The sequence below is a fragment of the Rhea pennata genome, chromosome 13 (genome assembly GCF_028389875.1).
Source record: "Rhea pennata isolate bPtePen1 chromosome 13, bPtePen1.pri, whole genome shotgun sequence".
NCBI lineage: Eukaryota > Metazoa > Chordata > Aves > Rheiformes > Rheidae > Rhea > Rhea pennata.
Genome location: NC_084675.1, coordinates 22,318,126 through 22,345,890, shown reverse-complemented (window position 1 = coordinate 22,345,890; position 27,765 = coordinate 22,318,126). Strand labels below are relative to the sequence as shown.

The following is a 27,765-nucleotide window of genomic DNA, read 5'->3' as shown; positions in this document are numbered from 1 at the left end:
GGTGATAGCAGCTCTGGGTAGTTAAACAGGATGTAATCTGAAACAAATTGTATTCTTATAAAGCACATAACAGTTAATGCTGAGTCCAGAAATGCCGGCACAAATTGTTACTGACTGTAAGCACAATTTTATGACAGCAATTTTAATTGTCCAAGTGCCTGAGAAGTTGCACTTTGAGTGCAACTACAACAACTTAGCATATTACATCCGAAAGGTCAGCCTTAAGAGGTCAGTAGAAATATAAAAGCTGTCATGTACAGATGTGTTCAGGAAATTTGTTTTCTGATTTCTTACAAATAAGCAGCACCAAAGCAAAAGCTTTTAAGTAAACTAGATCTCTTTCTGTAGCTGACAGAATGCCCCTGAAAAGGATGGGGGAAAATGAATATGAATGCATTTTCATCATCACCAGCTAAGTTGGTAAGCATAAAACATTCACCTCCATCAGTAGCTATTAAAGCTATTACAAAAATCCAGATTGTTGGTCAGTTATTTTCTATTAATTTCTATCAGCACAAATAAGAAATGCAATAAACGACAGTGCAATTGAAAAAAGTTCCCAAAATTCAGGCAGTCCATTTGTGGTGCTTACTTCCCTAGATTCAGAAGTAACAGTAAACTTCCCTTTGGCAAAGGGTGTTACATTCTCCCCTGCTGCTTCTATCTCTGCAGTCCCTAGAGCAACGCACAGAAGGTGCTTATGCTACAGCTTCCTACACCGCAGGACTTCGCTGAAGAACTGCAGTTCAGCCAGTCTCCAAAGCCATGGCTCCAAGTTCACTAGCATGCAAGGAAACCTTCTCCAAGACCGAAGAATCAGAACTTTGCTTCAGTCTTCACATTTGCGATAGCACGGAAATGCCCCAAAGCAGGCACACCACATGCAAAAGTAAAATTAGAAGTAGGAATAATAATAATAATAATAATAAAGTAAAATGAAAATTAAAAGAAAACTATCAAACTAATCATGTAACAGGAGCAGATACAGTTTCTGCTTCATGAAGACAAGATACTACTCTAGCAGTGATCCAAAGTTTTGCCTAGACTCTCATTAATTCACTATCACAGCAACCCCTCCTGTAATGGAGGAGGTAAACACAGTAACATGCCCTCCAACTATTCCTTAGTTCTGTGCAGCCCCCGTGCAGGCTAGGAGCCCATAGGGAAAGCGAGCGAAGCTGTAATGCCACACGACAAGCCTGCATCCAACAGTAACATCGCAGAAGCACAACTGGAGAATGCCTCGTCACTGACCTAATCGGTATTACTTGTAGTTACTCATTTATGAAAAAAAGAAATAACTAAGTTTTCTGAAAGCCAAGAACAGTATACTAAGAACCTTATGAAATGCCAGACAGCTAGCTATAGTCACGAGAGCTTCCTTGGGAGCTCCAGCAGATTTTGTTCTTTCCAAGGCAGTAAGTTTAGCTTCAACTTTTAACACCCAAGCTCTGTCTCAGAATCATCTGCAAAACACTGTTGATCCCATATCTCTGGAATCCCAGCAGGTTTATTGCTTTCCACCCTTCTTTACACACAGTCACCTATACAGACGAATACTAGAAGCAGCTAAGGAAAAAGACTGCATGGAACTATTTTAAATTGATTAATACCAAGTTCAGAAGTAGAGCAGAAATCTGCAGCATAAAAACTCAGCAAAAGTGTGGAATTTTGGTGCTATAAAGCCAAGCTAATTTCCTACTAATTTGTTTCCAAAACCAGTTATAAAAACAAAAGTAACTACTAATTTATAAATAAGAGTATTTGTCTTGCCACTTAAAATGATGGGGCAGTTAACCAGTTATATAATAATAATTCTCAGTAGCAGCATTTTTTCTTCAAAAGTATCTTTAAAATTACAGGTAGTTCAAGCACAATCAACTTTGATCAAAGCTGCCTGACAATCATTATTATAAAACTCACTTCCATTGTCGAAGAGAATCAAATTTTAATTTTTCATGTGTCTGAAATAGACCAGTTTAGAGTAGGTCACTAAAGCATTTCAGATGTAGCTTACAACACACTCACTCTGCCAGGCTAAACAAGTTGCTACAGCCTTTTCATTAAGAGTCTTTGGAGCAAATATATCAGTGGAGTTTGCTTTCAGCTAATATTGTTTCTCTAACCGTATCTAAAAGCACTTGTGTGTGTCTCATCAAGCTGAAAGCCCCTTAAAAGCAGTTCATGTATTCTCAGTAGAGAATTGAGGATTTGGCAGCTAAACTTTCCAGCCATTCCACGTGCAGTAAGCACATGCTATTCTCTCAGATGCCAAGGGTGAACCAGGCTGCACTTGCTGCCCCCACAGATATCCCATAGGTTGAGCAGGACTTTCCGTTCAGTTGTTCCTTCTGCCCCCACTCAGTCTCTGCTGGCTTGCGATGTCCCTGCCGGTGCTGTGATCTAGCAGTATTAAACAGTCCAGCATAAATAAAAGGATATAGTCAGGCAAAGCAAAAAAAAAAAAAAAAAAAACCACAAAAGCAAGAGGCCCTGAACTTTTAAACTTGTTTTTCAATTTTAAGACTTTTGTATCATGCTCAGCAACTTAAGCAGAATCCCACTGTAATCAGCTACAACCAAGAACATGTGGCGGTTTTTGCAAACCTAAATTCAGCCCTCTCTTCACCGGTATTGAGAAAGGACAGAAAGAAACATGCCTAGCATTATCTAGGAACAGAATGGAAAAGACAGGTACAGTCTAGCATCCATTCATATGACATTCAGCTGTCATAGTCTGCAGCTTTCTTAGTCACAAAACAGGCTTTTCTTTTGGCAGTCCCTTGCCTCATTCCTTATATGCAAACTTTTGGGAAAGATGCACACGTCCAGCAGCAACATCCTCACTCAGTCAGCAAACAGCACCCTCACTCAACACCCGGCCCTGGTTATCTCTAGGGCAGACCCATTTCCACACACACACAGTTAGGGCCTGTGGAAAAAGAAAGGCTTTTAGTTACAAAACATATATGCAACACGAGGCAACAATGAAGTTTCACAGACCACCTTAGTTCTGACATTTTTTGAATTAGAGAATGAAACATTAACTAATCCTTAAATTTGTCAGTGTTTCATGGTTCGTATATGGCGGACAAAAAAATGCTCCTTCTAAGTTAGCAGTTCACGTGGCTGTCTTCACTTGCAAGGAATCGGATGCAACAACAAAGCAGAACTGTCCTTCTGTTTCTGCATATGTCTCACAATACTACTGAAGACATTTAAAAATCACACAGATTTCCCCCATCTGCACCTTACAGACAGGTAAAAGGGTGTTGTGTGTTGACAAGATCTTAGGAGAATGTAAATTTATCAGCTTCAGCCACACTATAATATACTTTTTCCAAAGTTTAACAATATCCAAGGCTTCTTTTAACTTAAAATACAGTACTAAGTCCAAGAAGCCTTGCAGTAAGAAAAAAAAAAAAAACTTTGTTAGGTAAGCTGCTTTTTAAAATTCACCTCAAACGTTGCTAGGTAAAGCATTTTAAGTAGTATTTCTAACCTTATACTTTTATTAGGTGATTTGCCCAAGGCAAGAGGTAGACAAGTCAGAGTGCTGGAATTCTTCGCTTCAGGTCTATTTTCAAGACCAAGTCCAACTTCCACTCTCTGTTAATTTAACCATATCAAAAGATGTAGCACTGGAAGGAAGAAGTGCCAATTAAGTTTGAATCTGTGATCATGCATGTACCTCATATGCTGCTCTAACTCAGCGCAGTGTTTCACTGACTTGCATATGGATCTGTGGTTCTTGACAGTGCCTGTTACTGGCAGGATGCTCAAGTTCTGTTTCCTCTTCCTCTGCGCTGTGCTGTTTTCAATTAGAACTCATTAAAAGTTTAGGCAGTGTCTTTAATTAAGCCAACAAAGTTAAGCTTTGTCTACATCTAATTGACTTGCTGCTGAAGCGAGGCTTTTGGCAGCAGATTATCTGGAACTACTACTGAAAAGACTAGCTTGCTGCCATCTAACCTCCAGAAGGTGCCTTACACTAACCTATCATGCCATCTATAGAATAAAGCTATCAGTTAAGATAGGATTGGAAACACACAGCCACCAAGGAAAAATAATTTTGGCAAGCATTATTTCCATTCACTAAATTCAATTCCTCCCTCCAAGGTTGAGCCTTCATGGTGGAAAAATAAAATCCAAACAAAGGATGCACCTTGGATGTGGTAGTGTGGAAACCAACATCTTGGACAACTCCAGCACCTCTGGCAGCAGGAAAGTACCAAGTACTATAGAAACCTGGAGCTTGACAGAGCTGTCAGCTTCAACCTTGAAATTCTACAAATTGTCAGTCAGATGGCAAGAACAAAGCCCACAGCCAAGTGCCATACCTCCCCAGAGCAGAGAGCTCAGAGCTCCACAGCGGGTCGCAGGACAGACACCAGGAAAGCAGCAAGGAAACAGCAGCGCCTTTTCAAAGCTGCTGCCAAGATAGAAAGGAGGCCTCTTTGTTTCAGGCAGAGTTCTTAGGGGTTGTAGAAAGCGTTCTTTCTAATAGCCAAATATGGTTCAATGCAAGATCAAAACATTTATAATTAATGAGAGGCATAAAGGATAGAGATTTATGCAGAAGAGAAAGAAGTTCTAGAGCATGGCCTAAGTCAAGTCACAAGAATGGGTGAAGAATGATGAGTGGGTTTGAGGAGAAAGAATGGGAGATAGGGTTGACAGGGCAGGCTAAAAAAAGAAACACAGCAAAAAAACATTTGTGGGACAGAGAAGTAAAAAACAAAAAAGCAAAACAGAAATGAATGGAGGAAATTAGACGGGAAAATATGGAAGAGCAGCAACCACCAGAAGAGAAGGAAATAAAAATGTATCATGATCTACAGAAGAAGCATCGTGTAAAAACAAAAAGAGGTGTAGAACAAAAGCAGAGCACCCAGTTCTTTGTTCTGAATGAAACTAGGATTGGTAACAGGGTTAATTAAAATAAAATACATACCTATCTGACACTCTTAGAGAAGCACTGACTTTGAAGATGCATAGCAAACTTCAATTATCTAGCAGCTGTCAGGAAAGCTTTTAATGCAGAAAACTAAGCTGCTTTTCAGGACTAATTCAAGAGAACTAATTGGTAACAGCCATTTTCAGTAAGTTTACTTATTTATTTCTTATTTAAAAAAGAGCTTACAGAGCTCTGATCCAGAATGTTAACACCAAACACCACACTACTTTGTGTCAGGCAGACTTTAAGATTGAAACTCAAATAGAAATGCTGTAAATAGTTGAAGTTTGTTTTCACAGTGTAATGGATTTTCCTGTTACTAGGACATGCATCACTCTTTCTGCAGCTTGAACATTAATTTTGAATTACTGGAGCCTCAGTCCCGTGACAAAAAATAAGTACAATTGCTCCTATATTCTGTAGGATACATAAATAATCACACTCAGGAGTCTAACTCCACTCAGAACATTGCACGAGATGGCTTGCAAGGAGTTGACTTGATTAGAAAGAGACCTTGACCTCTTTATTTAATCTAGACAAACCTTAAGAAGATCAGGAGAAAGAATTCACACCTTGCAGATGCTGCTCTTGCTGTGGCCAAAACAGCACTGTTAACGGTTGTGTCAAAAAAGCTGAATTACTGATGGCAGCAAAAGGAAAAATTGTTAGCGTGTATCCCAAAGCACAGCTCTGAAGAAGAGAGACTACTGTTGAAGACTCAAAGAATTTAAATCACCTGCAGCAGCATTTTGTAACACTTGCAAAAGTGACCAGAGCTCTGAGCAGAGCGCGCTTTACGGCTGCTGCTTCGCTGCACAGGCGAGCACAAGTGGCGTTAGACGGACGCGCAGTGCCCAGACCATGCCGGCTCAGAGGACCGGGCCGCGCAACCTCCCCGTCCCGCAGCACCCAGCGAGGAGGCTCCTGATCTACGAGACCGTCACAGGAGGCGCCTGAACGCAGGTGCCACTGCGGCGCCCCAGCCCTCCTCCTCCTCCACCCCAGGGCCTCCCTTACCTCACAGGGCCTCCGGCCAGGCTGAGGTCCTTCTGCTGCAGCCCCGGGACACGGCTCCTGGAGCTCTCCCTGCTCTCAGCTGCCTGCAGAGGGGAGACGGTCAGCCCTGCGGGTACCCCTGGGGGCCAGGCTGCCCCCTTGCTACCTTCCTGAGGCCAAGCTGCACCCCTCTCCCAGCTGAGTCTGCTCCGCTTCCTAAAACCTCCCCAACCGAGGCTGCACCCCCTCACCTCCCCCCCAGTTCTGCTGCAAACTAAGGCCGCCCCCCCTGCAGCACCCTCTCCAGCAATCCCCCCAAAACAGGGGCTGCCCCCCATCACCTGCCCAGCAAGCCCCCCAAACTGGGGCTGCCCCCCCATCACCCACCCAGCAAGCCCCCCAAACTCAGGCCCACCCCTATCACGGCCCCAGCAATCGCCCAGAACTGGTGCTGTCCCCCATCACCTGCCCAGCTGCTACTGCCCCCTCGAGCACTCTCACCGGGGCTGCCCCCCTCAAACAAACCCCACTTGGGCTGCCCCTCCTTTCCCAGGACCCACCCACAGGCTTCCCCCCGAAGGCCCTTCCAACCTGGGCCGCCCCCCCATCTCAGGACCCCTCCCAACTCGCACTGCCCCCCCCCCAAGTCCACTCCCCCTGGGGCTGCCCCCTCCTTCTCGGGGTCCCCTCCACCCCCCCACGGAGGCTGCGGCCCTCCCAAGCACCCTCCCCCCGGGGCCGCCCCCCCCTGCCCAGCGCCGCCCCCGAGGGGGCTGCCCCCTGCCCAGACCCCCCCCCCCGGGCCGCCCCCCAGCTCCCCGCGCCCGGGGCCGCCCCGTCCCCGGCGCACCCGCGGCCGCTCCCTCCCCCGCTTCCCCGGCGCCCGGGCCCGCCCCCCCCTCCCGGCGCTAGGCCGCGGCCGGCGCCCGCGGAGCGCGGCCGCGCGGGCAGCGGCTCACCTGGGCGGGCGGGCGGGCCGGGGCCGGGGCCGGGGCCGAGGCCGGGGCGGGGGTCGGGGCCGGGGCGGCGGCGAGGAAGCGGCTCCGGCGCGCAGCGCGGGACGGGCCGGGACGGGCCGGGGCCTCTACTCGCGGCGGCGCAGGGCGGCCATGGCGTGACGTCATCCGGGCGCGACGGCCTCCGCGCCGGGGGGAGGGGGCGGCGGGCGCACTCCTCCTGCGCGCGCGCGCGCGCCGCCGCCCCGCCTGCTCCTTAAAGGGGCCACGTGCGGCCGCGGCCCCGCGTGGGGAGCGTGCGCGCGGGGGGGCGGGATACACACGGGCACGCGCGGGGGGCGGGGCGCGCGCGCGGCAGGCACACGGGGGATACGCGCCTGTCTAGGCGGGTGCACCTGCAGGCGCGCACACGCGTGGAGGCACATGCGTGGAGGGGAGGAGCACACGTGCACGCGTGGGGGGGCGCGCACGTGCGCAGCTGCGGAGCGTGCAGAGGTGTGCCCCGTGGGGTTAGGCGCGCATTAGGGGTACCCGCGTGCGGCGGGCACGCAGGGAGGGGCGCGCACCGGGCGCGCGTGGGGAGGTGCGTGTGGACGCGGATGGACACGTGGAGAGAGGCATTCGGGCACGCGCGCGGGGGTGGGCGTGTTCGCACAGCGCGGCGCGTGAACACGTGTGCCTGCACACACGGAGCTACGTGTGCATGCACGTGTGAACATGGCCCTGAACACGCGCATGCACGCAGAGATGCACAGACGTGTGTGCACACGTGCATATGCACACGCGTGCGCATTTAGGCATTTAGGTATACTGATACTACATATACCTATATTGCAAATTTAGATACACGCATATGCGGGCACATTTGGGCATACCTAAATGTGTGCACACACGGAGACATAAACGTACGTAAAACTGGACATGTATAAACACAAAGACACTGATGCACGCGTGGAGCTGTACACGTGTGTGCACAAATGCACGTGGAGGATACACACGTGTGCAGAAGTGTGCCAGCAGATGTGCACGTGTGCATACATGCTGGAGGTGACGGCTCACGGCAGAGCCGCTCAGCCCAGGAGCAGCTCCCGTACGGAAGCAGCCCGTGCGGGATCGCGTCCCGGGCCGTGCGCCTGCAGGGACGCGGCAGCCCCCAGCCCGGGAGCAGCCCCCAGCCCGGGAGCAGCCAGGCCCTCTGCGCTGGGACCAGCGTGTTAACGAGCCCTTCGTTAGGGCGCCTGGCTCATCCTGTGGGCCCGAGGAGCTTCCCTCCGATTGCACCAGCGAAAGGGTCGCGCCGGCGCCCAGCAGTTTTGCACGTGGGCCCCTGTGCAGTGCCTGTCCCGGTCCTGGGCGCTGCCGCGCTGGGGGGGGGGGGGCAGCCCGCGACGGGGCCGGCTCGGCGGGGTCTCGGTGCACGGGCACGGCTCCGCTCCCGCCAGCCCGGCCTCGCCGTGCGAGACCACGGCCGGTGGCTTCTCGCCTCCTGCACCCGCCGCCCTCCTTCCCCTCCGGCTGGCCCCCGGTCTGACCGCGCGTTAGCAATCCCGTCGCCCTTCCCGAGGGAGCCGGCTGTCGCAACAGACGGCTGAGCCCAGCCGGGTCGGGCGGCCCAGGGCGGAGGGCCCGGAGACGGAGCCCAACCGCACTAGCAGCCAGCGGAGAATCCACCGAGGTGAGCGTGCCGGGAAGCGAGGCTCTGCGGGGCCGGCAGCGCGCGAGCGGCCGGGCCAGCCTGCCCCTCCGGCGCTCCCTCCCCACTCTCCTGCACCACCAGCCCTGAACCGCGCCTCCCCGAACGGCACGAGCGCCGACGCCGGGCTGCGTGCCGCCAGCCTCGTCTCGGAGGACGCCCGCGAGGCGGGGCGTTGCTCCGGGCCCCCGCAGGCTTGCTCGCCGCACTGCACCGGGCGCGGGCTCGCTCGAGGTAGCCCAGGAGAGCGTGTCCGTGGGGCAGGCCTGCCGGGTACTCGGAGGGTGCTTGCTCGGGGCAGCCCGCAGGGTGCTTGCTTGGATCAGGTTGGAGGATGCTCGTTTGCGGCATGGGAAGGATGCTCTCCTGGGCTACCTGGAGGATGCTCCAATGGGGCAGCCCAGGAGGATGCTCATATAGGGCACCTGGAGGATGCTGCCATGGGGCAGCCCAGGAGGATGCTCCCATGAGGCACCTGGAGGATGCTCCAATGGGGCAGCCCAGGAGGATGCTTATATAGGGCACCTGGAAGATGCTCCAATGGGGCAGTCCAGGAGGATGCTCATATAGGGCACCTGGAAGATGCTCCAATGGGGCAGTCCAGGAGGATGCTGCCATGAGGCACCTGGAAGATGCTCCAATGGGGCAGTCCAGGAGGATGCTGCCATGAGGCACCTGGAAGATGCTCCAATGGGGCAGTCCAGGAGGATGCTGCCATGAGGCACCTGGAAGATGCTGCCATGCGGCAGCCTACGAGGATGCTCCAGTGAGGGCAGCCCAGGAGGATGTTTGCACAGGGCAGTCCAGGAGGATGCACCCATGGGGCACCTGGAGGATGCTGCCATGGGGCAGTCCAGGAGGATGCTGCCACGGGGCACCTAGAGGATGCGCCCATGGGGCACGTGGAGGACGTGCCCATGGGGCAGCCCGGAGGACGCTTGCTTGCGGTGAGCTGGAGGGTGCTTGCTCAGGGCACCAGGAGATGCTCGCTTGGGGGGCAGCCGGGGAGGGTCCTGGCTCACCGCCCCTCGCAGTGGGGCAGGAGTGCCAGGCTGGCCACGCCCCCTTCTCTGGCTCCTCCCCCCCGTGCCAGCTGGCCGGGAGGGGATTGGCTCGGGCGGCAGGGGCGGGGCCAGCGGGTGGCAGCTCTATAAGAGGGGCTGGGCGGGGGCAGCTGGTGCAGAGCTTGGTGTCTGTGGGAGGTGAGTGGGGAGCAGGGGGTGGGAGCAAGGGGTGGGAGCGTGGAGGCTGCTGGCGGGCGCCCCAAGGGCGGGACCGGGCTCAGGCTCGGGGCCCCCCTGGGCACCCCTGACCCCATTGCTCCCCCCACCCCGGGTGGGGGGGGTCCCGGGCAAAGGTGCTGCCCCGTGTCTGCTCCTCACCTTTGCTCCAGCGCTGACTCAGGGGCCCGCGTGCCGCTTTGCGCAAGAGCCCGGCTGGCAGAGCCCGTCACCGCCGCCTCCGGCCCGGCCCCGGCCAAAGGGCAGGCGCGGCCCTCGCGTAAAGGCGGCCGTGCCGGGGCGCTGGCTCACCGCCGCGCCGGAGCCGCAGGGCCGGTGCGAAGGGCTCTCCTTGGAGGCGGCGGGAGGCCGGAGGACGCTGCTGCCCCGGGCTGAATCCTTCCCTCCCGGCAGGCTCGGCCGCGCTCCTCGCTGGGATGGATTACGCCAAGTCCCTGAGTCTGCGCCTAGCTGACCCCATCTCCAGGTAAGCGCCGTGGGGTGGCCCTGGCCGTGGTGGGTGTCGGAGCCCTCCCTGCTTTGGTGCCTCCTGGCCCCCGGACTGGATGTGCTTGGTGACCGGTGACGGGTTGGGCGGTGCTCCCCGGGGCTGGTGGTGGGCTTGGGAGACCCCCTGATCCTTCTGGCCCTCCCCAGGTGCGTCTCCGCAAGCGCCTCCATGACCCAGCAGCTGCTGTCGAGCCCAGCGCCGCGGCCCCGGCCCTACCGCGTCTGCAACTGGGACCGCAGCCTGCGCAAGGGCGTCATGGCACGGAGCCTCGACGAGCTGCTGCGCGAGGTGAGCCCGGCGCCGGCCGTCTGGCAGGGCGGGTGGGCTGTCTGTCTGGCCTGGCCTCCCCTTGCCATCGCCCCTTGCAGGTTCAGAGCGCCCTGCTCGCGCCGGGGCCCGTCTCGCTGGTCCTGGATGAGGACGGCACGGCTGTGGAGACGGAGGCTTTCTTCCAGACGCTGGAGGAGGGCACGGTGTTCATGGCCCTGAGCAAGGGGCAGACGTGGTGCGCCTCCAAGGTGAGCGCCCGGCTGCCGGACAGGGTCCTGGGGTGGGCTGGAGCCCTGGGTACTGGGGTTGCATCCTGCCCTGGGAACAGCAGGGTGCTGTTGTGATGCCGGCTGGGAGGTACCGGGGAGGCTGGAGATGCTCTAGGAAGAGGCAACACTGCCCCATAACTCAGACTGCTCTACCCTAGACACCGGGCTACCAGCTGAGCCTGTCCCACAAGCCGCGCCGCAGGATCGACGTGGCTTGCATCACCTTCGACCTCTACAAGACCAGCCCCAAGGACCTGGGCTGCCTCAACGTCAAAGCCACCCTCTACGGCACCTACAGCATGTCCTACGACCTGCGCTGCTACGGGGCCAAGCGGCTCATGAAGTGAGCGCTGGGGGGCCGGGGTGCCCTGGCAGGGGCCGCAAGACCCCCTTTGCGGGGCGGCCCGTGGGTGCAACGCGGGGTGCTCACCTTCCTTGTCCCCGCACAGGGAAGCTCTGCGCTGGACGCTCTTCACCATGCAGGCCACGGGCCACGTGCTGCTGGGCACCTCCTGCTACATGCAGCAGCTCCTGGATGCCACGGAGGAGCCCAAGGAGGAGCACGCGGAGAGAGCCCCGGCCCTGCAGAGCCTCCTGCCCCGCAGCCTCCCGCCCCTGCCCTGCAGGAAGACCCTGCGATGAGGGCTCGGCGCTCCAGGGATGCGCCTCTCGTCCCTCCGAGGTCACTGCACGGGGGGAGGCTGCCTGCACCCCGCTCTGGCACCTGCACCCGTTTCCCTCCCCACGCACCTCTTCGGCTTGGCGCAACCAGGGCGGCTGGAATCTGCCTGGACGCTTCTCCCTTGCACGTTGCTGGCTGAACATGGCCAGGTCTTCTGTGGTGTCTGCTACTCTGTAAATATATTTATTTAAGTAAAGCTCTATATACTCCAGCCAGCGCCGTCCCCGTGGTCTGTGTCCCCTCGCCCGCAGCGGCGCTGATGCTCCCTCCTGCCGAGCTGGGCTCCGCCGCCCGCCTTGCTGCGGGAGGGCTGCTGGCAGCACCGGCCCCTTCCCGGGCGGGTGGGTGACTCGACCTCCTCGGTGTCCTGCCCCGCTCCTGTGCCGGGGCTCTGCGCAGCTCCCGCTCGCACGCCGAGGCACTGCCCCACTCTGCGCAGCTCCCGCTCGGCGCCGGGCCGGGCTGGGCTGTGTCGCAAGAGTGCTCGCGCCAGGGAGCCTGTCGCAAGAGGCACCCGGGGAGCTGGTGCCTCTGCCCGTCTCCCTGCAATCCCAGCTGCTGCGGGGGGGATAAACAGGGGCTGCTGCAGGGCGGGGGGGCTGAGCCCTCCCCACCAGCACCGCCAGCCAGAGAGGGTGCTGGGTGCCCTGCCACCGCCTTCCCCGGGGAAGGGTGCAAAGCGGCTCCCCTGTGCCCAGACCTGTCCCCGCCCGTGGGGCACCTGGTGCCGTAGGTACGGCGCACTCGCGTGCCGCAGCTTTGCGGGGAGGGGTTTCTGCGCGGGCGGCAGCCCTGCCGCCCGGCTCGGTGGTACCTGCAGGAGTCAGCACAGCTGCAAGGCCTCAACTGCTGCCTTGGTCCCGCTTTGGCGCCGGGAGCAGGGACTGCAGGGAGGAAAGCACCCTCGCTGGCACGCTGGCCTTGCACAACCCCGTTCCGGCAGCTGGTGCCGCCCCCAGGCGCGCCGCGCGGCCCCTGGCACGCCGCCCGCGATGCGATGCGATGCAACGCGGCGGGGGCGGCCGCCGCGCGGGACCGCGGGAAACAAACACCCCCGCGGCCCCAAGGCTACCGACCGCGGAAGGGAACCAGCGCGGGGGTTAGTTAAGGGCTTATGATGACCCGGCGGGTGGAGGGGACACGGCTGGGCCTGCCCCAAGCGACCTGGCACAGGGTCACGGCGGGGGGAGGGAGGCTCTGAGCCCATCTGGTGTCCTGGAAATGCAAGGCTGCACCGGGCGCAGGGAATCTGCACTAGGGAAGCAGGCTGGAGCAAGACCTGCCTCTGGGCAGGAGCCTTTTTTTTTTTTTTTTTTTGCAGCTGCCCCCCCGCCGGCAGCACCCGCAGGGGATGCTCAAGGGGTGCTGGGGCACCCAACCCGCGCTGGCGCTCCCAGAGCTCGCTGGCTGCAGCTGGTGGTTACAGCCAGAAAACAGCCCTAAAAACGTGGCCGCTAGCCCGGGGCCCCGGGCGCCCTCCCCGCCGAGCGCGGCGCAGGAGCCACCCCCCCCCCCTGCACTAGCCCCGCTAGCCGGGCTGCGGCCCCTCCGCCGCTCCTCGGCAGGGCTCGCAGCCCCCCCCGCTGGTGCTCCCAGCTGGGCATCCCGGGCTGCCCGCCAGCACAGGAGCCCTCTCGCCGCCGGGACCCGAGCCGCTGCTGGGCGATGCAGCCCAGCTGTGCCTCATCTCAGCCCGGGCTCCTCATTAGCCAGATAATTAAGGAGTCATCAGCACCGGTCCCAGCACCTGCTGCGGGGGTGGGGGGGGGGGAGGTTGGGGGCAGGTGGCTGTCGTAGGCCCCGTGCAGCCCACGGCAGCAGGCAGCATTTGCCGCGTGCCCCAGCCGTGCTGGGTGACAGAGAGACGTGGTGTGTAAAGGGGACAGGGAGGGTGGCGCAGATGCACGGCACACATGGGGGACAGGCTGGCACAGACATGCGGCAGACGTAGGTGACAGGGTGGCACAGATGCACAGCACGCATGGGGGACAGGGAGGGTGACATGCACAGCACACACAGGGTGACAGGTGCACGGTGTGCATGGGGGACAGGGAGGGTGACATGCACAGCATACACAGGGTGGCAGGGAGGGCGGCAGAGGTGCAGGGTGTGCACGGAGGACAGGGAGGGTGACATGCACAGCACACTCAGGGTGGCAGGGAGGGCGGCAGAGGTGCAGGGTGTGCACGGAGGACAGGGAGGGTGACATGCACTGCACACACAGGGTGACAGGTGCAGGGTGTGCACGGGGGACAGGGAGGGTGACATGCACAGCATACACAGGGTGGCAGGGAGGGCAGCAGAGGTGCAGGGTGTGCACGGGGGACAGGGAGGGTGACGTGCACAGCACACTCAGGGTGGCAGGGAGGGTGACATGCACAGCATACACAGGGTGGCAGGGAGGGCAGCAGAGGTGCAGGGTGTGCACGGGGGACAGGGAGGGTGACGTGCACAGCACACTCAGGGTGGCAGGGAGGGTGACATGCCCGGCATGCCCAGGGTGGCAGGGAAGGTGGCAGAGGTGCAAGGCGTGCATGGGGGACAGGGAGGGTGACACGCACTGCACACACAGTGACAGGGAGGGTGACATGCCCGGCATGCCCAGGGCGGCAGGGAGGGTGGCAGAGGTGCAGGGCCCGCATACGTGGCAGCGGGGCGGCAGGGACGCTGCGCTGGCCCCGCTGCGTGCAGGCTGTCCCCGCCACCGCGCGGTCACCTACGCCAAGCACACGGCTCCGGCACCCCCGTGCCCAGCGCAGCGCAACGTCCCCGGGCAGGGCCCGCGGCGCAGCGTGGCCCTGCGGGGGCCGGGTCCCCCCTGCACCCCCCCCCCCCGCGCACCCACGCGCCAGCCCAGCTTTATTAGACATATTTATTTCTGTACACGCTTATACACACAACGCCCGGGGCAGCTTCGCTCGCGGCTTCAGTGCTCTCTCGTTCCAGGGCCCGGCCCACGGCCGGGTGCTCCGACCCATGGGACCGCCTGGGGGTGGGGAGAGGGTGCAGGGACAGGCACGCGCTTCCCGGGGCGCCCCCAATCCCCCCCCCCGGCCCTGTAGTGTCTATGTGGCCCCCCCCGCCCCACCAACCGCGGCAGCAGGAGACGTGGGGTGCCAAGGGGCCGTGCCGTGCCTCGGGTCCCCCACGCCAGCTGCCCCACGGTGCGGAGAGCGGCGCCGTCGGAGGGGCCGGGGCGGGGGGGGGGGGAGATGGGGGGGGCTGCGCGGGGGCCGCCGTCGCTGCAAACCCGCGCGGCCGCGGTTCCTCTATAAATACGCAACCAGCGGGGCCGGGCGCCGGGCTCTGCCCGCCGGCCGGCTGCACCGCGCCGGCGGCGGCGGCGGCGGGGGGGGGGGGGGGTTATTTGACGTGCTCGGCGGCGTGCGAGGAGCAGTAATACTTCTTGTGGGCGATGAAGGTGGAGAGGCTGCTGAACTTGATGTTGCAGAGGCGGCAGTACCGCGGGTTGCCGTTGGGCACGGCGCCCGGCGCGGCTTTGCCCGGCGGCGTCTGCACGCCCTTGTCCGTGCGGGGCGCCTCGGGGGCGGCCGGCGAGGCGGGGGGCCGCGGCGAGGCGGGGGGCCGCGGGCTGCCGCCGCCCGCCGCCTCCTTGGCCTCCCGGCCGTTGAGGCTGTCCTGGCGGAGGCGGGCGGGCGGCGGGGGCTCGGGCGTCCTGCCGGGCGCCGGCGCCTCGGGGGCCGCCGGCGGCACGGCCACCAGGAGCCCGTGGGCGCTGCGCAGGTGCTCGGCGAGGTCGCCGCGGACGGCCCCGTTGAGCGGGCAGTAGGGGCAGACGGAGAGGGGCCCCTTGGCGCCGGGCGGGTACCGCGGCGGGCCGTCCCCGCCGGCGGCGCAGGCGTAGGCGGGCGGCAGCGCCAGCGCCTTGCCGGCGGGCAGCCCCGGGCTCGCCGGCGGCTGCGCCGCCTCCGCTTTGGCGTCCTCGCCGGCGGGGCTGCGGCGGCCCTGCAGCACGGCGCCCTTGATCTTCTGCAGGCGCTGCAGGGCGCCGGGCTGCAGCGGCGTGGCGGGGCAGTAGTACTTCTTGTGCGCCAGGTAGCCGTCGAGGCTGTGGAAGCTCACGCGGCACGCGGTGCACTCGTGGTAGTCGGCCAGCGGCAGCAGCGGCGCCGCCGCGTCGCCTTGCTGCAGCCGCGGCTTCTTGCTCAGGTCGATGGGGCCGTCGGCGTCCGGGCTGGAGCTGGGCGACGGGGCCGGCGCCGGCGCCTTGGCCGCCGGCGGCTCGGCGCGCGCGGCGCCCGCTGCCACCGCCGCGGGGGCCGGGAGCTCGGGCAGGCGGCGCGCGGGGCCGGGCGCCCCGTGGAGCTCGTAGAGCTTGCGGCGCTTGCGGGTGCGGAGGGGCTGGGGCGGCAGGGGCGGCTTGGCGGCGCCGGGGCGGCGGAGCGGCGGGTCGTGGCGCGAGGCGCAGTAGAAGCGCTTGTGCACCGCGTAGGTCTCGTGGCGGCTGAAGCGGATGTTGCAAGCCCGGCACAGCGTCTTGCTGGGATCCTCGTCCCCCTCGTCCACCGAGCTGCCGGGGCTCTGGCTGTCCTCGCTGCAGCGCCCCGCCGCCCCTTCCGACGCCGCCGGCGAGCCCGCTTTGGCACGGCCCTCCTCCGCCTTGGGCTCCGGCGGCGTGCCGGCGCGGCCACCCTCGCCGTCGGCCGGCCCCTCGCCCGGGGCCGCCCCGGCGGGCGCCTTGGGCTTGCGGGCGCCGGGCGGCCCGTCCTCGGCCACGCGGCGGCTGGAGCAGTAGAGCCGCTTGTGCACGTAGTAGTTGTTGATGTTGTTGAAGGTGATCTCGCACTCGAAGCACGTGGCGCCTTTGGGTGCCGGGGCGCCGGCGTAGAGCCCGGGCGGCCCCGCGCCGGGGCCCTGCTTCAGCCGGCTGTGCACCAGCTCCGACATCTTGGCCAGGATCTCCGAGGCTTGCGGCACCACCGCCGCCTCGTGCCCGAACAGGTAGTGGGGCAGGAAGACGGTGCCGCCGGCCGTGCCCGCGCCCGGCTCGCTGGGCACCGGGCTGGAGCCCGGCGTGGGGCTGGCCAGCTCCGACTTCACCTTGCCCGAGCGCGGGCTGCGGGGAGAAGAGGTCCGCGAGCCGGCGTCCGGCTCCGAGACGGGGCTGCCGGCCGGCTCCGCTCGGGCGCCGCTTTTGGGCGCCTCCGCTTCGCCGGCCGGGCTCCGGCCGGGCTCCTCCTTGACGCGGACGGGCGGCGGGGGCTCAGAGGACGCCGAGGAGGAGGAGGAGGACGAGGAGGAGGAGGCGGCGGAGGAAGGCCCGTCGGCGGCGGGCGGCGGGGCGGGCGGCGAGGCGGGCGGCGCGGGGGCCGGCGGGCCCCGCAGCGCCCCGTGGGGCGCCAGCGCCGGCAGCCCCTCGCCCAGGAAGCCCGTCAGGCTGCACTTGAGCGCCGGCGGGTTGTTCGGCTGGCTCAGCCCTGCCGGCGGAGCGGGAGGAAGAGGGGCAGCGGCGTCACCGCCGGGGGCACCTCGCACGGCGGCGGCGGCGCGGCGGCGTGCCCCGCGCCCCCCGCACTCACCCGGGGCGAGGGGCTTGCCGGCGGGCAGGCTCGGCGGCCCCGGCGAGTACACCTCGCCCTTGGAGCCCGGCTGGCAGATCATGTGGTTGGTGACCAGGTGGCTGTAGAGGATGTCCCGCGTGGTGGAGATGAAGCCGCAGCTGTGGCAGACGCCTGCGGGAGGGGCGCGCGGCGGGGAGGAGCGCCGCGGCGCGGGCGTCAGCGGGCGGCCCCCGCGGCGCAGGCGCGCGGCGCCCGCGGGGCCGCCGGCCAGCGCTCGCTCACCGTTCAGCGTGTCCGTGTGCACCTTGAGGTGACGCTCGCAGTTGGCCTTGGTGGTGAAGGCGGACAGGCAGATCAGGCAGACGAACGGCCTCTCCCCTGCAAGACGGGACAGGCGGACGCGCATGGGCGCCGGGCGGGCGGCGGGGCCGCGGGGCGCGGGGCGCGCGGGCACCGGCACCGTACCGCTGTGGCTGCGCATGTGGATCTCGAGGGAGCTGGCGCTGGGGCAGCTCTTCTTGCACTGCGGGAAGGGGCAGACGCGCTCGTTGGGGTAGGTCTCCTTGGGCTTCTCGTCGGCGGCGGCGGCGGCGGGCGAGGCGGCGCTCTGGCGGCTCGCGCAGTAGTACATCAGGTGCGCTTGCAGGTTGCGCTCGCTCCGGTACCAGATCCCGCAGTCCTTGCAAGGGAAGACGTCCTCTGCGGAAAGCGGGAGGAGGGGCGGGCGGCGTGGGCCGGCGGGCGGGGGGCAGCGCCGCGGGAACGCGGGCGGCCCCGGCCCGGCCCCGCCGCCGCACTCACTGTTAACCACCGCCGTGGCCAGGATGGCCGCCATGCCGGCCTGCTGCGGCAGCAGCTGGATGTCGGCGCGCAGCGCGGCCGGGTAGGGCGAGTCGCCGGGCTCCGCTTTCGCCGCCTGCTCGGGGACGGCCCGGGGCTCGGCCACGACGAAGGCGCGCACCGCCTCGTCCTCCCGCACGGCCCGCGTCGTCCTGCACCACAGGGCTTCGCCTGGCGGGCGGCAAGGGCAGAGCCGTCGGCGGCGGCCCCCGCGCGCGCCGGACTGCCCGCGGAGCCCCGCTGCCGGCGCGGCTCCGGCTAAGCTCGGGCTTGCCTGGAGATGGCAGTGTCAGCCCGCGCCGGAGCCGCGCCGCCTGGCACGGCCGGGCGCTTGCGGCGATGCTCGCGCTGAATTTTGCAGCGACGCTGGCACCGACGCTCGCATCAAACTTTGCACCAGCGTTTGCACCCAATTTTGCACCAGCGCTGGCGGTAAGGTTTGCACCAGCTGCTGCGTGTTGATGCTCCTGCCTCATATCCCCAGGCCCCGTCTGCAAGGGGAGCCGGGGAGGGGAGAGCCCAGGAAGGCTGGGACGCCGGGAAAGCCCAGGGGACTCCCAGCAAAGGGGGAGCGAGACGGGGGGGGGGGGGGACGCTGCGCTGGCGGGGCGCAGGGGGCCACCAGGACTCGCCCGGGTGGGCAGCGGGGGCTGCTGCCGGGCGCAGGCGCGGCTCCCCGGGCGCAGAGCCCGGAGAGGAGGGTGCCGCCGCTGCGTCGCTGACCGGGGCGCCGGGGCTCCAGCTTCCCCGGGCACCGGTACATCGTCTGCAGCCGGCCCCGGCGCCCGGCTCGCGGGACCCTTTCGTCGGCGGTGCGGCGCGCTGCAGATACCAACCCTTGCTGTAGACGACGGCGTTGGCGTCGGGCTCTGCGGGCACGAGGGGCAGCCTGGACAGCCAGCAGCTCTCGTCTCCCAGCACCAGCGTCACGGGCGGGCTCTGCCGACAGCCAGAAGGCAGGGACGGGTGAGCGCCGGGGGCGGCGCGGCGGCGCCGAGTCAGCACCGCGGCGGGAGGCGCGCGGGGCTCGCAGCCCTCGCCGCTCAGCCCGTGCCAGCCTGGGCCCGGCGCTGCCTCCCTGCATCGCTAATGAATACTGATGAGCAAAGGAAGGGGGGGGGAAATTAATCTGCCTGATCCTCCGATGGCTGCCGCGGTAACGATATGAAATCTAATTATTCGTCCCAATATTTCTAAACCCTCAAACTCAGACTGACAGTCTCAGCCGGTTTAGGCCTTATCACCGCAAGGAGCCGAGCGCTCGCAGCGTGATAAAGCGCCCGCGGACGCGCGCATGCCGCTGCCGACGGCGCAGAAACCCGCCCGCACCATCGCCGCGGTGCCACGCGGGACGCCACGCCGCGGTGCCACGCCGCGGTGCCACGGGGGACGCCACGCCGGCCTGGCTGTGTGCTGCCCCCCGGCCGCGGGGCGGGCAGGCGGGTTTGGCCGCTCCGCAGAGGTTTCGCAGCTTCGCCGCGTGCGCGGCGCAGCTGGCGGTGCCGGCGGGCGGAGGCGGCTCCCTGCGGAGCCCGCGAGCCCCGTCCGGCCGGCGGACGCCCTCGGTGCCGCAGCGCGCCCCGCTCCGCTGCCCGGCCGCGCTTCCCTCCGGCGGCCCCCAGCCCGCGCTGAGAAGCCTCCCTTGTTTTCCCTGGAACAAAGAGGTCAGTGTCTCCGCTCTGAACCGGCCCCGATAACCATCGGAAACCCTATCTGCGCCGCATCCGCCCGGGCCGCCGTTATCCGGGGCGGCGGCGAGCCCGCGGTGCCCGGCCCCCGGCGCGGGGAGCGGAGCCCCGAGCTCCGCGGGTGCCCGGCGGCCCCCGAGCCCGTCCCGCCGCCCGCGGGCACGCCGGCGCGCGGAGCGATGCCGCCGGCGGAAGGGCAGCCCGGGCCGCCCCCCGCGACGGGGGGGGGGGCTCGGCTCGCGAGCCGAATCCGAGGGGACGCACGGCCCCGAGGCTGCGGCCCGCGACGGAGAGCCGAGCGGCCCCGGCGGCTCGGCCAGGCGTTCGGGGGCGACCTCCTCCGCCTCCCCCGCCAGCGCCAACAGCAAAGGCGAAGGGACCCAAGGGCGACAGCCCGTATCAGGGATGGAGCTGCGATTCCTTCCTCGGTTCCCCAAGCAGAGATAGGGCGGGAGGCGAGCACCGGAGGAAAGCAGGGCTGGGAATCATCAGCCCGGCTCGATAAGGGAGCTGCTGAAATGGGAGCAAAAATATTTAGACAATAAATGAAGTATCAGAAAAAAAGCCGCGCATATCTTTAAGAAATCAATCATCCTGTACCGGGTGTCTGGACACACGGCGCCAACCGGGAGATAGGGAGCCAAACTGGGCAGATAAGGGTTAATCAAGGATTTAATTCGGCAAAGATAAACGGGCCTGAGCTAAAAAAAAAAAAAATAAGAGAGAGAGAAAGAAAAAGGGAGGAGGTGGGGATGGAGCCAAGACTTCCTGCGAGATCCGCCAGCCTCGGAGACCCCCGGCTGGGGCTCCCCCGTCTTGGGGCGGCCCCGGGAGGGGACTCTGCGAGCTCGGGGACGCGCAGGCAGGACGGGGCCGATCCCGGAGCCCTGCCAGGAGCCGCCGAACCGGCCGGGAAGCGTGCCGGCACCCCCCGGGCGGGCCGCGAGGCTCGCGGCCATCCTGCCAACACGCGCGTGCGCACGCCCGGGCACAGATGCGCGTGCAAGCACACGGACGCCCGCACGCGCGCTCCGCCGCCGCAGCAGCGCCCGTCTCCCGCCCAAGCGCCGCGCTCTCCCAAACCCGCCCGAGGCCGCGCTGCCTGCTGCCTTGGCCAGACGGAGCTGCACCGCTGTGCTGTGCCGTGCCGGGCCGTGCCGTGCCGGGCCGGACCCAGGCTGCAGCACACCGACAGCCGTGCCCCGAGGCAGCAGTGCGCCGGGCCCAGGGCGCTCCTGCCGCGCCGCAGCACGTCCCTGCTCCAACAAAAACGATGCAAAACCCACGGGAATCGCTCCCATCCTCTCGCCCTGCCACGTCGCTCCTGTCATTCCCCACGGCCCGAAAGGCTGCGGCGGCCGCTGGCACCGGGCGCAGCCGCCGCCCGCACCGCGCTGCCTCCTCTCCTGCTCCTCTGCAGCCGGCGGCAGAGCCTGGTGCTTTCCAGGCACAGCGCCGGCGGGCGCACAGCCGGAGTCGCGGTGGCGCCAACTCGGGGTGGGAAACCCGGATCCCGATCTGCTTTGCAAGGCGGCGCGTTTGTCCAAGCATCCCCGGCTGCACCATGCGCGGGGCGGTGGCAACGCCGCCGAGGCGCCGCTCACCCGTCCCCGGTGTCCGGCAGCCCGCTGCCGGCGCGGGGAGCCTGGGGCAGGGCGCGGGGCGGTGATCCAGCCCCGCCGTGACTGCCGTTAACGAGGTCGAGGGAGCAGGAGGCTCCGGCGGGCGGGCGCCGAATGCGGCGTGCCGGAGCCGCTTCGGCAGCACAGTCGATCGGTGCGGGGCAGCCGGGGCCCAGCGCGCTCAGCGTGGAAAGCTCCTCCGCAACCCGCTCGCTGCCCCCCCGGCTCTTGTTCGTGGTGGGAGCTTCCCGCTCGGGGTGGGCGCCCGGCTCCTGGACCCACCGCTGCCGGTGCCGCGCCGCGGTGCTCCTTACCGTCTCGTTCTGCCCCGGAGACGCCGGCTCGCTGTGGACGCTGCCCTGGAAGGGGCCCCAGGAGAAGCCCTGGGGGAGGCTCCGCCGGGCCCGCACGCGGCTCTGCCCCTCCAGCACGGCCAGCTCCAGCTCATCTGCGGAGAGACGGGCAGAGCGTGAGGGCGCCGGCGGCCCCGGCGCTTCCCGGGGGGTCTCGGCACGCCGCCGCGGCGCAGCGGAAGGAGCGCTTCCCGTCCCAGCGCCCAAAGTCGCAGCGGCTTCAGGGCTTAATGGCTCCGATGATGAGATAAGCCCCTGGTTTAATGGGCGAGATAACATGTTAATACGCTGCGAAGGCTGCTCTAAAATGTTTTAACTGCGCCTTTGTCTTTCGGAGCGCAGATAACATGGCAGGTAACCAATACTCGGATGCACGCGCGCCGGCTGCTCCGCGCGCCCCGTGCCGCGGCCCCCGCAAGGAGACGGCCGGACGCACGGACACCCGAGCTGCCCGGCGAGCTTCGCCGCTGCCCGCCGCGCCGCACCGCGCCGGCCCCGGACGGCCACGCGCACCCGTCGCTGCTGCCCCTGCGCGCGCACGCCCGCCTCTCCCCGTCGGAAACGGCTCCGTAACGGAGCAAGCAGCGGGCCGATCTGCCCGGGCCCGTCCGAGCGCGGCGGCCGTGGCGCAGCCGGGACCCGGATGCGGTGGGCGGGCAGGAGGCTCCGCGTGTTTGAAGGCAAATTGCTTTCAGAAGTAGGAACGCAGGGAGGATAAAACGATCCCATGGCTGCAGAGATTGAAATCTGATGTGTTTATTAGCCGGGCTGACATCTGGATCCTCTCTGCGCCGGGGTTATTTAAGGTGAGCGCCGGGAAGCGCTGGGCGTCGAGCGTGGCGCGGCGGCACCGCCGGCGCTGCCGCCCCGGGCTCCCCCCGTCCGCGGCGGGGCGAAGCCTCCCGCGCCCCGGGAACGCGCCGGCTCCACGCGCATCCCGGCGGAGACGGGGCCCCTCGGAGGAAAGCACCATCCGCTGGCAGCCGGATCGGAGGACGGGACCTCGGCGGCGCTGGCCGCCGGGGCGAGTGGCTCTTCCTTGCAGCAGGGGAAGGGCGACAGCAGAGGCACCCGCGCCGCGGCCACCGCTCCCGGGGACCCCGCGGCTAACGACAGCCACCCCGGCTCAGGACGCGGCCGGGACCCTGCATGCGATGCAGTCGGCGGTCGGGGTGCGGGGCTGAGCCCGTGTCTTGCACGAGTGTCTTGCACCCGATTCCCAAAGCGCCAGCGCCGACCCCTCGGTGCCTTGCCCGAGTGAGCCGGGCCCCGCAGCGGCCCGAGAGCCGCTGGCGCCGGGCGGCCCAGCCTGGGGTGCTGGGCTCATTCGAGCCGCCCGTGGAGCGCTGGTGCCGGCGCTGCCGGAGGGAACGGGCCGCTCTTCGGGAACCCATCCCCATCGGAGCCCAACTGCCGCCTCCTCTCCCCTTGCCCCCCCTTTCTGCCCCCCTTCCCCACGTCTCGCTGGTAATCAGCTGCGTGTGGGTCAGGAGACCATGTCTCCGAGATAAGAGCGTTCGCCTGACACTTCCCATGTCAGAGCACTTCATCTTCTGTGTATCAATCCCCAGCAGAGAAAACACACAGGCGCTGATAAAGAGAAAACCGTTCCAGACAGCGGGACAAAAATAGTGCCGCCGCCGCCGCCGGCCCCGCCGCCCAGCGCCTCCGCGGGATGCTCCGGCCCCGGCGCGCTGCCGGGGTGGCTTCGCCCGGGAGCGGCGTGCGCGGGTGGCAGCGGCCCTCGGGACGAGCCGCTCGCCTCGATGCACCGACCCGGCGAGCGGCGGAAAAACGGCGATTTCCGAAATAAATGCACAGCGATGCAGCGCCGTGCACCGAGGCGTGCGGTGCCGGAGCTCGCTCGCAGCCACGTCCCAGCGGACGGGAGCAGGGGAGCGAAGTCCGTGCGCGCCGCGCCGCCTCCACGGCCGCCCTCCTCCACGGCCGCCCTCCTCGCAGCGGCTGCGCCGCCGGCCGTGCCGTGCCGGGCCGGGCCGTTCCACCGCGCCGCGGGTTAACGCAACCCCCGCCTATCTAATCTCCCCATCGGCTCCCGGCGAGGCGGCTCCCCATTGGCTCCGGCCCTGGAGTTATCGCAGGAATTCCTATCTCCGAGATCATTAACCAAATTGGGCACGGATCGGGCTGTTTGCTTTGGATTGCAAAGAAAAGCAGCGAAAAGAAAGGAAGGAGGGAAAAAAACACAGCGGTCGGCTCCGGGAGGCTCGGCCGCGCCGGGCGCACCTGCGCCGGGCGGCAGCGCGCACCGGCTGCTCGCGCCCGCCCCGCGAGCCCTCGGCAGCGCCGCACCGCGTGGCAAGACGGAAAAAACCCACCCCAGCCCGGGCATCTCGGGGAGCTTGGGAACATCCGCAGGGAAGGGTCTGGGGGCTTGCGAAGAGGCGGGCTGAGCTTCCCGGAGCGGCGCCGCCGGGGCCGGAGAGCCCGGGGCGCAGGCGCCTCGGGGCACGCGCGCGCCCGTCGGAGGCACGGGGCCCTCGGAGGCAGGGGGCCCTCGGAGGCAGGGAGCCCTCGGAGGCACGGGGCCCTCGCAGGCACGGGGCCCTCGGAGGCACGGGGCCCTCGGAGGCACGGGGCCGCCCGGCTCTCCCCGGAGCAGCCCAGCGCCAGCGCTGCTTCCCCGCACCCTGATTTTCGCCCGTGGGACAACTGCGCTCGCTCACCTAGGCGCAGCGCTTTGTGCTTATCTCCTCATCGAGAGATTTCAAAGAAATAGCCTGAGCTATGCTGGAGAGCAAAGATTAATCCTGTCATCGCACCGCTGCCGTTTATCGGCTGATAAATGCAAGAGGAAAAGCTCGGCTGCCATCTGAGCTCCCTCCTGGAAAGCCCGGGCGGGCTGGGGCGGCCGGGACGAGCAGGGGGGCCGGGGCTCTCGCGCTGAAGAGGTGTGCGAGGAGGAATTAAACCTCCCGCGTAAATCCCTGCTTACTGCTCGGTGCCGGGAAGGACGCACCGCGCCGCAAGGCACCGCTGGCCAGGAGGGCGGGCAGCGGCTCGCGCGGCGCCCCGTCGCTCGCGGGCCGCCACGGGCTCAGCCCAGCACCAGGCCCTCGCCCGCGGCTAGAACATGCGTCTGCACAAACCCAGCCACAAACGACCCAAACCGGCCACGGAAAAATGGCGTAAAGGAGGTGGGGGAGGACGCGCTGCCCGGCTCCGGCGTCCCAGGTTTGCTCCTGCCTGCTCCGGGGGTCCATACGCAGGTGCACACCTACGCACGCACGTGCACACACATCCACACGCATGTGCGTGCATGCATGTGTGCACACACACGAGCTTCTCCCCTGGGAGCGCAGCGCAGCCTCGAAACACGCGGGCGCCAAGGCAGCGGGAGGGGCAGGGGCCGCCCGGGCTCGCGCCGCCGCCACGGTGAGCCCGGGCCGCCTCCCGGCCCTCCGCCGAGCCCTTCCCGAACGGCTCCTCGCTCCCAGGGCTCCCCTCCGCTCCCCCGAACGTACTCCCGAGACTTCAGTCAAATGGGGGCTGAGGAATCAGATCTGCCCTTCCGAAAGGATCTCCGATTCGAGGCTCCGGGGTGTTTGCAGCTCCCTGGATACTATCTGGATAAATACTGCTATCAGGGAGTCATGAGACCGCTTCGCAGCGCGAGCGCCCTGCGCCTTCGTCCTATTAATACCGTGCTTGCCGCCCCGGCCCCGGCCCCGGCGCGGGGGGAGGCCTCGGGCCCCCCGGCAGGAGCGGGCAGGGGGCGCGGGGCCGTGCCCGCCGCGCGGGGACCCCGCAGCGCGCTGCCGGCGGACGGTCCGGCTGTCCGTCCGGCGGCACCCGGCGCCCCGCGGTTTTCCTCTGGTGCCAGCGGACGCCCGGTGCCAGGAGGACTGGACGTGGGCGCGAGCCTCCCCGCCGCGGCGTGCGAAAACCGGGCGAAAGCAGCAAAGCAAAAAGGGCGGAAAAAAAGCAACGAAAACCGAATCAGGCGGCAGCTCCCGGGAGCGGGTCAGCCCCGTGCCAGCGGCGGCAGCCCCGCGAGCACTGGCGGCCCCGCGCCCCCCGCGAGCGCCCGGGCCGATGCCGGCAGCGGGGCCCCTGCACCGCAGCTTCTGTTTTTAGCAGCTGCTAACGCGAGGCGGAAGGAATAAATCCTGACAACTCAACTAGCGAAATGATGTGATGGCACCGCTCCGATAAGATGGAGGGAGCCGATTGGGAAGAGTCTTAAGCTGCAAACACGCAGCATCTCCACTCTTCACCTCCGCTCACAAAGGGAAATCTCTCCAAAGGGGCTAAGCAGATTATCCCGGCTTTGCCGCGCCGGCTGCTCGAGCAATCAGAGCCACCTCGGGACCGACAGAGGAGCCGGCCCGGACCCGGAGCGGGCGCCGGCGGGCGCCGAGGGCTGGGCAGGATCCCGGGATGCGACGCAGCAGGGCCCGGGCGCTGGAGCATCCTCCCGGAAAGAGCGGCAGCGCCTGGGCCGGCTCCGTCCCCGCTCCGGAGGCGGCGAGGAGGCTGCTGGAGAGCGGGAAGGCAAAGCGAGGGTGCAACCGCGGCTCCAGGTGGGCCGGTGGGACCGAGCAGCTCCCGGAGAAACCCCTGGCGCCGTCCCGCAGCGTCCCGCAGCGCCGCGGCTCTGAGCCCGGCCACGCTCCGAGCGGGATCCCGCCCCGGCGGCGCCGGCAGGCGGAGGGTCTGCACGGGCGCCGCGGGCACGGCGGGCCGGGCGCCGCGGGGAGCTCGCTGCCCTTATCGCTCCCAGCCATCGCTTGCAAGTTATTGATTTTTTTGACTCAGTACAACAGCAAATCTTTATCGCGCTGAACCCTGACCCTGGCTAATGGAGGAGCTGAACGTTACCCACCCCGGACAGTGATGCGGGCGCTTCCCGGCCTCGCCGGGGCAGCCCGGCCTGGGGGGCAAAGCGGTGCCCGAGCCGGCGGCCGCCGGGAGAGGCGCCCGTCCTCCCCGCCCGCGACGCAAGCGCCCCGTGCTGTGCTGTGCTGTGCCGTGCCGTGCCCGCGCGGGACGCGGCCCGGTAAGCCGCCGGCTCCCGGGACGTTGCCGCCTCCTGCAAACCCGCTCGCCTCTCCCCGGCTCTCCCGCGGCGCAGGGGCATCCCGCGTCCCGGCACGGCCCGGCGAGCAGCCGGCCACAAGCAACACAAACGCCCGCTGCAAGGAGGAGGAAAGGGCCGAGGGAGGAGGAGGAGGAGGGGAGCGGGAAGGGGGGTGGGAGAGGAAGAGCGGAGCCCACCCTCATCACCGCAGACAGCAAGCGCTGCCCTGGCGTGAGACGCTATCGCGGCTCCCGCGGCGCTGCCTGTGCGCCCTGCGGGCCAGGATGCGACCGGCCCCTGCAGCCCCGGGGCTCTCGGTCGCACCGGGCGCTGCCATCGGGGCACCGGGGCCAGCCGCCGCGAGGGGGGCAAGGACTCATCACCGGGAGTCGGATTAGCAAGCGCTCAGGGAGGACAGGAAGGCAGAAAACGTCCAGGCTCCTCGCGGCGGCGAGAGCCACCGGGGTGCCCGGGACGGCAGGCGCCGGGGCTGGCGCCCGGCCGCGGGCTCCGGCGCCCGGCGGGGAGCGGGGCCGCGCAGGAAGCCGAGGCGGGAGGAGGAAGCGGAGTTAAGAGGCCGGAGTCACGGCCCCGATACGATGAGGCGGAGAGATATCCCGGCCCGGAAAGGGGGAGGCGGAAACCGCGGTGGCGGCCAGCAGCCCTGGGCCGCCCGGGGCCGCGGCACGGCCAGCCTGCGGCCGGGCAGGGGAGCCGCGGGCCGGTGCTCGCCCAGCCCCGGCGCCGTGCCGGGAGAGTGGGCACGAGCCTGGAAACGCCCGGGAGCCAGGGACGGGCCAGGAGCTGAGCGGGAGGGTGGCCCTGACTGGCAGCCGTCAGTCAACGTGGACCCTCCACCCTGGCAGCATCCCCAAACCCGCCCCACATCCCTCCGTCCTGGCAGCATCACCAAACCCACCCGGCATCCCTCCGTCCCGACAGCGTCCCCAAATCCCCTCGGCATCCCTCCATCCCAGCAGCATCCCCAAACCCGCCCCACATCCCTCTATCCCAGCAGCGTCCTCAAACCTGCCCCACATCCCTCCATCCCGGCAGTGTCCCCAAACCCGCCCCACATCCCTCCGTCCCAGCAGTGTCCCCAAATCCCCTCGGCATCCCTCCATCCCGACAGCATCCCCAAACCC

General features: G+C 65.4%; 3 protein-coding genes across 11 annotated transcripts in view; 1 reads left to right on the top strand and 2 right to left on the bottom strand.

Annotated features, from left to right (window-relative positions):
* ZC3H18 (zinc finger CCCH-type containing 18) overlaps positions 1-6,934 on the bottom strand; it is a 50,986-nt gene extending 44,052 nt beyond the window's left edge. For 8 of the 9 annotated variants that reach the window (XM_062586589.1, XM_062586594.1, XM_062586596.1 and 5 more), the window contains exons 1-2: positions 6,913-6,934; positions 5,975-6,057 (exon numbers count right to left, since the gene is read on the bottom strand). The gene's annotated coding sequence lies outside the window, so the exon portion shown is untranslated. The remainder of the gene's footprint in view (positions 1-5,974; positions 6,058-6,912) is intronic. The other variant, XM_062586590.1, reaches the window with a different exon arrangement.
* A 2,862-nt stretch (positions 6,935-9,796) lies between these two features.
* CIDEC (cell death inducing DFFA like effector c) lies at positions 9,797-11,765 on the top strand. The gene is made up of 6 exons (XM_062586383.1): positions 9,797-9,804; positions 10,237-10,309; positions 10,480-10,621; positions 10,702-10,851; positions 11,031-11,215; positions 11,322-11,765. The coding sequence occupies exons 2-6, from the start codon at positions 10,260-10,262 to the stop codon at positions 11,512-11,514; spliced, it is 720 nt and encodes a 239-aa protein (XP_062442367.1). The 5' UTR covers positions 9,797-9,804; positions 10,237-10,259; the 3' UTR covers positions 11,515-11,765.
* A 2,647-nt stretch (positions 11,766-14,412) lies between these two features.
* The window catches only part of ZFPM1 (zinc finger protein, FOG family member 1), a 31,012-nt gene continuing 17,659 nt past the window's right edge, over positions 14,413-27,765 (bottom strand). Inside the window, exons 4-10 of the mRNA XM_062586173.1 lie at positions 21,541-21,674; positions 18,753-18,855; positions 17,878-18,087; positions 17,542-17,775; positions 17,359-17,454; positions 17,095-17,247; positions 14,413-16,992 (exon numbers count right to left, since the gene is read on the bottom strand). Coding sequence (XP_062442157.1) covers positions 14,918-16,992; positions 17,095-17,247; positions 17,359-17,454; positions 17,542-17,775; positions 17,878-18,087; positions 18,753-18,855; positions 21,541-21,674 — 3,005 coding nt within the window. The 3' untranslated portion in view covers positions 14,413-14,917. The remainder of the gene's footprint in view (positions 16,993-17,094; positions 17,248-17,358; positions 17,455-17,541; positions 17,776-17,877; positions 18,088-18,752; positions 18,856-21,540; positions 21,675-27,765) is intronic.

Excerpts from the sequence above, each read along its gene's own strand:
- CIDEC (XM_062586383.1), top strand. The coding sequence starts at position 10,260 with ATGGATTACGCCAAGTCCCTGAGTCTGCGCCTAGCTGACCCCATCTCC. Across the intron at positions 10,310-10,479 it reads CTAGCTGACCCCATCTCCAG|GTGCGTCTCCGCAAGCGCCT; the intron begins GTAAGCGCCGTG and ends GGCCCTCCCCAG. Across the intron at positions 11,216-11,321 it reads GGGGCCAAGCGGCTCATGAA|GGAAGCTCTGCGCTGGACGC; the intron begins GTGAGCGCTGGG and ends GTCCCCGCACAG.